This window comes from Marmota monax, unplaced genomic scaffold (assembly GCF_021218885.2).
Source record: "Marmota monax isolate L192 unplaced genomic scaffold, Marmota_monax_Labrador192_F-V1.1 WCK01_AAM20220418_F8-fsc00132, whole genome shotgun sequence".
Taxonomy (NCBI): domain Eukaryota; kingdom Metazoa; phylum Chordata; class Mammalia; order Rodentia; family Sciuridae; genus Marmota; species Marmota monax.
In genome coordinates, this window is record NW_026695199.1 from 5,728,177 (window position 1) to 5,739,251 (window position 11,075).

The following is an 11,075-nucleotide window of genomic DNA, read 5'->3' on the forward strand; positions in this document are numbered from 1 at the left end:
ATGAGATTATGAAAACAGAACCTAAAGAATTGGAGGCTCAGTGTTAAAGACAAATTGTTATCTTTGAAGATGGTGGTATTACAGCATAAATAGCATTTGCAACATGCTTATGCTGTAATAAGGAAAGGAAAACATTGGGGAGACAGGAAGATGAAATAGTTTTCAGAAATGTGTCATTGCACAAATTTAGGAGAATGGAATCAAATGTATAAGAGAAGGAGCTGGTAAAGAAAGAGAGAGAGTTCATCACATAAAATGATTACTCCACAGTTAGAGACAATGGTTATCAATCTTACTTCTCTGGAAATTGCTAACACCATGTAAACCAGTTCATCTGATTATGAAAGAACACTTGTTTGCTAATGTTCCTGTTTGCTAGTGTTAGTGGTGTCAGCATTGTGGAGCCACAAAGTATACCCATCATCCACTATGCAGTGTAATCTTGTTACTAGTGTGTTTATGAAAACTTTAAGTCCTTTGCACTATTTTAAAGTTCTGAGACTGAGGACTTCTCCACAGCATCACCTAGCTACCATGTGATGGAGTTTGAAACCAATTTTACACTTGAAGCACTTTTCCTAAGGTGATCACAAAATTTATCACCTAATGCTGAATGCTTTTGAGAGTGAAAGATACAGATATAATAACTACATATGGAAAATAGGTGTAAATCAAGACTTTATAAGAACAAGTGGGGCATGCATCATCCTACATTTGCCTCCTTTTTTCAGATCCTTTAACCATCAATTCAAAACATTCAAAGCATTATCATTATTTGAACACCACTAATAGCCTAAAGTTAACATTAAAGATACCAATAAGGTATGGAAAATTATAATAAAAACAAGACAACTTAAATATGCCTAAAGGATCAGTTTATTGAAATGACTGGAAAGGAAATACATTCTTGAAGAAATACTGGTAAATCCAATCCCAGAAACTATTCTTATATACATTTTTTGACATGTTTAGAGTATTTCCAACTCAACATTGAACTTACAATTTGGAAACTGCAAAGAGTTCATGAGTCTAATTCAAACTAAACCAATGATATGAAATGCATAAAATAAAAAGAATACAGTTTCATTTTTTCCAGGTAGTTCCATTCAAAAATATATATTTGGTAACATGATACAAGGAAAAGATGCCTTGTTTCCAGTCTCAGTCAATTCTGTGGAATAGAGAACAAATATAGAATTAATTCTGTTATATGATAAAGCTGTTTACTTTTCCCCATTTGTATTGGCATGACTAATTTAAAAAAAAGAAATTATGCATTTCATTGAACCTTTCCATGGAGGCACACAAAGTTTGGATCAGATCAAATATCAGCTCACTAGGAATGTTTTAATAAGATGTCTAACCTATCATTATCACAAAAGGCTTTGTATCTAAGAATATCAAACAGAATTTTCTCTCCCCTTTTGAACACCCATACCTAGACCAATGATTTTATTTTGACTTGTGAATTAAAAGAAACAGAGAGTTTTAAGCAAACTAAATACAAAGTTTATGAAACTTAACCTGGAATAACAATGGAATTTTTCCTTTAATAAAAGCTCAAATGAATTTACATAAAAGTGAAAGAAAATCTATTTTATGGTTTTCTTAAAAATGATGGAAATCAAATCTCAGGATATAGACCCTTGAAAACAAGTCAGTCAAATCTATCAATAACACATAAGAAAATTAAAATTCTCTTGAAATTTTTCATGTTTCAGGTCAGTGGATAAACAGTTGACAACAAAATGATAATTAGTAAGTAATTTAACATGTTGATGGAATTTTCCACTATCTGTAGGAGAATGAAATAGAAAAAATAATCAACTATAAAAGGAATTGGTCTAATCTCCAAACTTCTCAAACTTACCAAAAATGAGGAGCCGCTAACTTTGAAATCTTCTTAGACCTTGAAAGTAAACAAATAATAAATAAATAAATATACCACTTATCTTTTGACAAAAACAATTGCCTTAAGAATGTTCTAAACAATTAAATAAGCATCTCAAACTTTTCCCCTCATGTACAGATGGCAAAAATAAGGCATAATCTATGGCATTTTGGGAATGCATGTCCATGAGGAAAACATTGAAAACTCTTGAAAATAATTAGCTTTCTTTTGACAAGCTCAATCAAATTATCAATTTTAATTTTGATTTTGGTAAGTCTTAACACTCTTTAAATCAGAATTCTTATTTGAATGTGGTAGAACATGCCTGCACTTCCAGTGACCTGGGAGGCAGATGCAGGAGAAGAGCGAATTTGAGACCAGCCTCAGTAAGTTAGCAAGAACTTGTCTCAAAAGAAAAATAAATAAATGGAAAGTCTATGGATGCATCTCAGTGCTACAGTGCCTCTGAGGTTCAGTCCTTAGAACTGCTAAAAAGAAAAAAAAAGATATTGAAATTTATTCAGAATCCCTGCAATCATTTCTTTCCAACACAGACTATTCTACTTAGACAATCAGAACAACTTAATCAGAATATATGTGGGGTATGTCTAGGCATTGGAATTGTGGGAGGGTGGCTCTAGGTGATTCTATTGTAGAGAATCACTGATCTAAATTATAACTTTATATCTTTGTTCTTTCACTCTCTAGGAGTGCATATTCTAGAACTTTCCTCAACTTATTCTACCATCACATATACATCAGGAGTGAAATGGCAAAGTAAGTAAGTATGGACTTACAGTAACAGGGTTGGAAACTGGGACAAGTGGGTCAGTCACAGGGTAGAGTGGGCGAGTAGGCTGGAACAGAAGATCTTGGTATTCCAGAAAGGCTTGGACAGGCATATCTCTCTGGGGAAAGGGCACTACTTGCTGGGGAACAGGTGCGATTTTGGATTGAGGGATATGCGCCTGGGGCTGAGGAAGAAGTATGGGAGTCTGAGGAAAAGCCTGGGGGAACTGGGGGACCTGTTGCACCACAGGCTGGAGCTGAGGCAGAAGGAGGTGCTGGTTTTGGAGGTCAGTGAGATGTGGGATTTGAGGGACAAATGGGGTTAGCTCTGTTGGTGATTTAAGGAAGGGCATGAGTTTAAGCTTAGAAAGAATGGTCTCTTTAGTTTTGGGGACTTCTGCTATCTCGGGCTGAAGGAGAGACAGCACCATAGCCAGCTGAGAGAGAGTCAGGACGTTTTGTGGAAGGAGGGTGTAAGGCATGAGCTGAGCATAAGGAAGTTGTGGCTGGGCAATGGGGTGGATTTTATCTTGGCATTCATCCTGAAAAAAGAAGAATCTTTCAGTCTATGATTTAACCATAACTGTCATTTACAATCAATTAATCTATTGGACAACTACAATTGAGTGACGACAATAAAAGAAAGATTTTCACTTATGTCACTTAAGAAATCATTTTGGCTCATGTAAAGAAAATGAGTAAAATGTTCCTTAAGAGATTTCTTCTTAAACTCCTCAAATTTTTGGTGGATCTGTGGTCCAAACTGAAATCAATGTTTAGGAATTTTCTTGGATTTTTTTGACCTTTTCCTTAGTTATCAGGATAGATGTAATTTATATGCTTTGGTCTTTATACAGCACTGACTTTTCAACCTAAATATGCTAGCAACAGAACAAATTATTTTCATATAATGAAGAGACATCAATTTGGAAAGACTTAGAGGGACAACATGTGTATATATTTTCACTTTCTTTTTATGAAAAGTCAGTCTGTATTTATGGCTAAATTCAGGGACTCATTAACATTGGCCAGATTCTACCATTACTTCTTTTGGTAAAAGGTAGTTTACTTGAGTGTTTAAAGTGCATTTATTTTTAAATTTTAATTGGTTTTAGAAAATATTTTGTGTGATAACCAAACCTTCTAATAATAAAACAGGAAGTGGAAATATTACAGTTAGGTAAATGTATGAACTGTAGAATTTTGTTATTCAAAAAATGCTTGATTTTTAAGCAAGCTCTGCTACTTAATTAACTGGATGATGTGGTCACATAGTGTGCACTCAATTCTTCTAAACCTCACTTCTCTCATTTGTAATGGAAATATCCTTAAGAATGTCATCATGCAGCCAATAAATATTGTAGTACAATTGACAAAATCTTAATGTCAAATCATTGAATATTCATGGCAAATCAGCTCATCGATACATCAGGGTAGATATTCTTAAGAATATTCTCCATCTACACATTAAGAAAATGAAATACAAAGAAACTTGTGGCCAAGGTTATGTCTGAGAAACAGACTTACACCTTGTCACCTTTATTCTCTTTCATCATCATAACATCTTCAGATTAAGAAAGGAACATAGTTCCCAGTTTGGAGGTGTTTGTACTAGTTTGAATTTATTAAAACAGATATACCATTAGTAATATCGTTAGATAGTTAATCTCTATTCTAGAAATTGATTATGCATTTAAAAAGCACATTGATGACTTGGAAAATATATTTAACTTTGCCATTGTTTAATTTCTTATATTGATTGGTAGGTACATAGCATTTACTTTGCAATTCTTTAAGCTGAACATATACATTATGAATATTTTTATGGTTTATGTTTTATTAATAATATTAGAATCACAGTCATCATGAAAAATTACCTGTCTTTGCTGCTGTTCCACATGCTTAACCTTCTCAAGCTTCTCCTAAAAATAAATCATGCATTTAAAATGCTATTATCTGTGAAATTCTAACAGGAAATCATGAAAATAAGTACAGTTATATATGAAGATTTTACCTTGATATGTGTAATAGATTCCTTTAGAAAAATAAAAAAAATTAAAAATAAGATTTAGTTTTGATTAATAATTCTTAGTTTTCAATATATATCAGAAAGTAAAGGCTTCAAAAGTTAATAGAGACACTTTCACTTGCTAGTGTCCTTAAGTTAGGATAATGACTACAACTTTTATATTTAAACCATTCTATAAAGCCTCTCATATTAAAAAAAACCTGTCATATAAAAAAGTCAGATGAATTTAGTCAAGACAGAAAAGAAAATTGATGATCATTGTGCAAAAATAAGCTTCTAATGGAAGCTATTTTCTCTCTACAATCATGGTCCTTTTACTAATAACAAATGATGTCTAAAACACCATCTGATTATAAGAAGGAAAAAACTAATTGAAAACAGCATAACAGCATTTTGTGCATTATACTAGTCATTATTAGTTCACTTGTTAATGTGTTCTATTTCAAATAAACTATAAGAAATCAATACACCCCCTAAAATTCTCAAGGCTTTGTGAAGAGACAATATATATTGTCACACCATTTACTAAACAGATGACAGCATTGTCAAGAGTGGTGCAAGGAGAAATGTCCACCTGACTCTCTTGAGTACATTAAGCTCTCACCAAATTCCACTGGCTTTTATTTATCAAAGTGACAACGCTAAGAAAAAAAAAATGTGTCCTAAACATGTTTGCTTACCCACTACACTTCAAGCTCTTGGTTTCACTGATGTCCTAATCTAGTTTGTATCATAGCTCCTAATCAGTGTCTGATGCACAGAAATCACTCAATAAATGTTAAAAGGTCAGAGTACAGAAAGCTCAAGACAGAAAACAGAGCTGTATGATCCATAGAAAATGGGATGGGGAAGCAGTGACACAATTTCAAGTAGGAAGCCCACTTAGAAAGTTCTAGAGTACTAAATTCTCCAGGCATTTTTTCTGTCTTTCAACATATATAAAGGGAATTTACATCGAATTTGCATGTCATATGTGGCTACATTAGCATAATTACTGTGATGTAACACAATACAAGGCACATGATTTTATAGTTCTACAATTGGAAACTGCCTCTAAAAATCATTCTTACCTCACTGCTTGAAGTCTGTAAAGAAAAAGAAAAAATCAGCATTAAATCTACTAGATCATCAGAAAATGTTTTTATTTTATGGATGGAAAAAATGTTTTCAAAAAAAACTTACCTCAGTGGATACACTGAGTTCTTCCTTCTATAAAGAAAAGTAACAAGTCCATTTAGAGTCTGTAGATAATTCATTATCATACATTTACTCTTTTTATGCACTTTATATAGCATTCTTTTAAAAAGTTGGGAAAAGCTTTTTAAAATTTGCATGTCTTTGTACAGACATTAAAAGTAAAATTTTTATTATGTTTCATATTTAGTAAATTTAAATTGGTATACTTCTAATCACCTGAATTGAGAATAGATTTGGGAAGGATAACAGAAATATAGTTACTTTAATTTCTATTAAATACTTTTTGTTATGATTATGAGTATACATATGATTATGATTATGATTATTGCCTGTATTCTGTCCTCTGGTAGTCTTTGGATAAATTCAAAAAGAATTTGGCCTACTTCTCTACTGCAAGAGACATATGTGTTTGAACAGTTTAATAAGATATATTTCTATAATTTATGCATGCATAAAATTGTGTAATTCTACATAGTTATTTTCTGTTTTTCTTTCTTTTTTTGTCTTGTTTTGTTACTAAGTATTTGTTTGCTTTTCCTTTAGCTACAGGGGGACATTGGAGTAGAAAACATTTGTCCCAGGTTTGAGACCCCACAGGAAAATTGAAAAAGTAGATAAGAGTGAATGATTTTCATAGACACCAAAACAAACAAACAAAAAAAAGCTGAAAATTCCGTTATTTGTATGCTAACATTATTGGTGATATTATTTTCTACATTAGGAAGATCAACCTCTCTATATGTTAGTTTTTTAGGAATTTTCTCTGTACATACCTCCCTTGCAAGAGCAAGAGCCACAATGCAGGCAAGGATAAGGACCTTCATGGCTACCACGTCCTGTGAATGGGGAAATGAGAGATGGCGCAGTCAGTCAGACATATTTTGTTATTTAGGTAGAGTTATTTTTCCTTTAAAAAAATAAAAAATAATATAATACCATGCTTTCATTTTAAGGAAATATACTATTGGAAGTTCTATCCTGTAACTAGTCAAAAATCTACTTTGGCTTCCTACACCTAAATATTAAATTCAATCTATTCAGATTTTTAGCTCATGGATCTCCAGTCTTTTTATATTTAAGTTCACTCAGAGTGTTATATTTTGGGTTTTTAAATGTATAAAAATATATAAAAAGTTACAGAAAGATTTATTTGTTCATTTGCTATGAAATATTTACTTAGCACTGTAATTGCCAGACACTGCCTAGGTACTGGGGATAGAGCAAATCGCAAACCTGATAGAGCCTCAATTCTACTGCAAAGTACTCATTTCTACTGCTGAATAATTTTTATGTTTATTTTTCTTCTACTTAATAATGCCATTAACATTTAGTTTAATCACACCTTCTCATGTCCAATAAGACTATTGTTTTCATTGTAGCAGGTTTTGTTTGTTTGTTTGTTTTGTTACACTCTCCAGATAGATGCTTTCTTTAACAAATAGATTTGTTTCTTCTTCATTCATACTCACTATGCAGTCTTGATCCTTACATATCTAATATATCTTCTCCTGTGTGTTCCAGGACATTGGAGATAATACATTATTTTACCTCTTTTCTGTGTAAAATGTGCTCATTGATATATTGATGATTGATCCAAAGGTCAAATTCTATTGCCCACATCCAATGCCAAGGCTACCTCTTCTTATGAAATAAATCTTAACATTATTTATGAAATATACTAAATGGCCTTTGTGCTTGATTTTCTTGTATTTCATATAATGAATTTCAAAAAATAATTTTTATATCAATATCATTTGACAGTTTTTTATTTTCAGATTTTTAAACTAAATGTCTTAACTAAAACAGCGCATGAAAAAAATGTTTCTAATTTTCTGCAAAACATTATCTCTAATATTTGAAGACTGAAATTCTGCCAGTGAAAAATATATTTTCAGATTTTTCTAATGAATGTTATATAATTCTGAATTAATTTTACCTTTCCTAAGATCTCAAAAAATTTCAAAATAATTTTAATTGTCAGAGTTCAAAAAAGTATGTAATACTCCATTATAGATTATGATATGGAGAGTGTATCCCATTGCATTTATATATTTTATTCTCAACATTTTGTACACCAGATTTTTAAGTCAGAATTCTATTATTGACTGAAATTATATAAGCTAATCTTCTTTCATTCATTTTCTTACAAAGTAGGACACTTTCTTTTTAGCTTACTTATTTTAATATTACTATTTTAATATTGTTTCAAATATTGTAGGCTAGATGATAAACTGCGAAGTTGAAGGTACTAGACAAGTTTGATGACTATGGTCTTCTTCCATAATGATGTTTATAAATATTTAAAGTATTGCATGTTCCCAAACCACTACCTTCATTTCTTGACTCAATATGCTAACTCTATAAGCTATTAGACAAGGGCTTTCCGAATAAATATTCATTACCTCATAATATATTTAAATATATTTATTTTTACAGCTGAGATATGTTGAATCAAATTGGAAGAATTAGCAAACCAGTCATTAATTGGCTCTTAATACTATTAACTATCCTTATACTAAAGATATATGCTATATTTAGTGTATATATACATGTATGTATATATACATGTATACATAAAATATATATCCACTCAGTGTGAATTACATTTTCTTGGACTCATGAAACCTACAGAGCCATTATAGTCTTTCTAGGCATTCCATCATTTCTAAAATAAATGTTAAAAATAGCTTCAGCACTACCTTAAATACCTTTATTCTAAAACTGTACTTTAATCAATTACTTTCTTTCCAAAGAACAACCTAGTGTGCAATAAATAATAAGGAAGGTATACTCAAAATTTATAGCTGAATTTCTTACCTTTTTCCAAAGTGGAGGATAGGATGTGAAGGTGAAGCTGGGTAGATGATGGTCTATCTGCTTTTGTAGCTCTATATATATTGAATTTAATGACATGCTAATTTTGTGGTTTGAAATGAATTCAACATTAATCTTCAATTCCAAGAAGTTTGCATGATTAGAAAGTGATTTCTGTTCAGTATCTGTCCCCAGAGATTCTGGGGAGCATTGTAACAAAGGGGTAATTCACAAGCTGATAAAGGAAACTTGTCCAGGAAATGCAATTGCTCACTAACAATGACTGAAGCACGGTGACACTCTGCCATAGTCCCCAAGTTATTGTGGGCACCATTTGATGTGTTAGGGTCTAATGGGGACTTAAGACCACAGTCATGGGGGCAGTTTTACATGAACAACATAGATACACAGGGCTTCACAAAGACCACAATTTCATGTTAACTTGATCAGTTAGTGCTTTGTACTGCTGTGAAGTAGCTAACAAGTCTATGGTGAGAGCTTAGTCAGGTGGGGAAAACTGTTTAACACCCAGGGACACTTGACTTAGGAAAAATATATAATTCAATTCAAGCCAATACTTGTTTTAACAAAAGAAAAAATATGCCTTTCTCTATAGTAAACAAATCAGAGAAGAAATATGGATGGCTGGTATAGGCAAAATCCTCATTAAAACTGTCATAGATATTTTGAAAAATTTCATGAGATCAATTCATCTGAAAAATATTGATTATATTTTCTATTTTGGGTTTAATAATTAAAATAATAATCATGTCTATCTTTTCCTTAGTATTAACCCTATTCTGGGTCCTAAGTATTTTGTAGATCAATATTTGTATCTTTCCCAAAACAGCATAAGTTAGCTCTTCTTAACAGCAAAAGTTAAATAACATTCTCAAAATTATATTCTTTGTTAATAACCAAGATACCATTTACATTCAGATGTGTGTAAGTCCCATAAACCATGTTTTACTTTCTGAAATTTTGTTATTAAAGTTAGCTGTCAATGTAGCGTTTTGGCTTCAATGTGCAAAACTTAATTATGGCTAGTAGAGAAATGGAATATCTGTGTTACATGCAAGCAGGGGAGTTTGTCATTAAAGAGCTGCTACTTTAGTTATAATTAAACTACAAGTCTCATTCTGAGATGTGATTGATTGAATGGCAATTCAGTATTTTGATTAAAGGAAATAGATATACTTGAAGCAATGTAACAACTGTAAGGTTACATAGAAGATGTAGAGTACAACTTATTATTGCAGATAATTGATGCAGTTATAACTTGGATGCCTGTGAATTTCAAGTATGTAGTGTGACAAAATTCACCTGATACAGAAAAACATTAGACATTTGAAATAAAAAAGGATTATGTAATGTTTTTATTTTATGGCTTTGTGTCCATCATCAAAGGTGATCGTTGTATAATGTTATTATAGTAGTTGATTATAGGCAATTGGATGCCCTCAATTAGGGAGATGGTGCTGGACATCTTGCACAACAGAAAGGCAAACATTAAAATAGAAGGAATTTGAAAACTTAGGAAAATTAATGAATTAACTATGCCAGTTATGCCAGGATGATTAAAAAGTTAACCATGTCATAAAACAAGATATGAAAAGGTAAAATTGTGAAGGGAATACTAAATTAATCTTGTATGTGATAAGTTTGAGTTATCCAACCTGAGGTGTTGTAAATTAAATTTTACATTCAAGGAAGAAGTCAAAAGTATAATTGAGGAAATTATTTTACCTCAAAGGAGTAAATAAATATCCCTAGTGAAAAGAAAAGAAATCATCTAAGAATATAATTCAAATATGCCCAGGAGAAAATAGAGTATCAACAAGATTGTTCAGTCTCTCACTTTCTTCTCCTTGATGCTTTGCATTGCTAGAAGAAGCAAGTGGCGTCAAAAGTGGCAATGATTCAAGATGTGCAGCAGGTGACATTGTCGATTCAACTATTGAAATGTACTCTAAATGATTAAAAAGTAATTTGTGAAAAATTAAAAGTAACACATGTATCCTGCTTTTCTGACAAATTTAGAGTAAGAGGTAAAGAGAATTATAGACTATGAGACCATTTGGATAGGGACAACTAGAATCATAGGAAGGTGACTTTAAGGTAGGGAAGACTAGTAACTTATAGAGGTCAATGGAGAAACAGTTGAAACACAATAAAGGAGTGGGAATAAATCAATGGTATGAATTTCTCTGGTAACACCAGAACTGTAGTAAAAATAAGACCTATATAACATGTGCCAATTTTCCTAAGACAAGAGAAAATGAGGAAGAGATGTGTAAATATAATGCATATTTTGAGATATGAGGTAGAGAAAATGAAGTTAAATGTTCTTAATAT

General features: G+C 31.7%; 1 protein-coding gene across 1 annotated transcript; it reads right to left on the reverse strand.

Moving 5' to 3' along the window:
• Nucleotides 1–2,370: 2,370 nt before the first annotated feature.
• On the reverse strand, nucleotides 2,371–6,730 carry LOC124082260 (beta-casein-like). Its single transcript, XM_046428729.1, has 5 exons — nucleotides 6,680–6,730; nucleotides 5,780–5,794; nucleotides 4,695–4,715; nucleotides 2,689–3,222; nucleotides 2,371–2,379 (listed from the first exon to the last, which is right to left on the reverse strand). The coding sequence occupies exons 1-5, from the start codon at nucleotides 6,728–6,730 to the stop codon at nucleotides 2,371–2,373; spliced, it is 630 nt and encodes a 209-aa protein (XP_046284685.1).
• Nucleotides 6,731–11,075: the final 4,345 nt, after the last annotated feature.

Excerpts from the sequence above, each read along its gene's own strand:
- LOC124082260 (XM_046428729.1), bottom strand. The coding sequence starts at position 6,730 with ATGAAGGTCCTTATCCTTGCCTGCATTGTGGCTCTTGCTCTTGCAAGG. Across the intron at positions 3,223-4,694 it reads AATCTATTACACATATCAAG|GATGAATGCCAAGATAAAAT; the intron begins GTAAAATCTTCA and ends TTCTTTTTTCAG.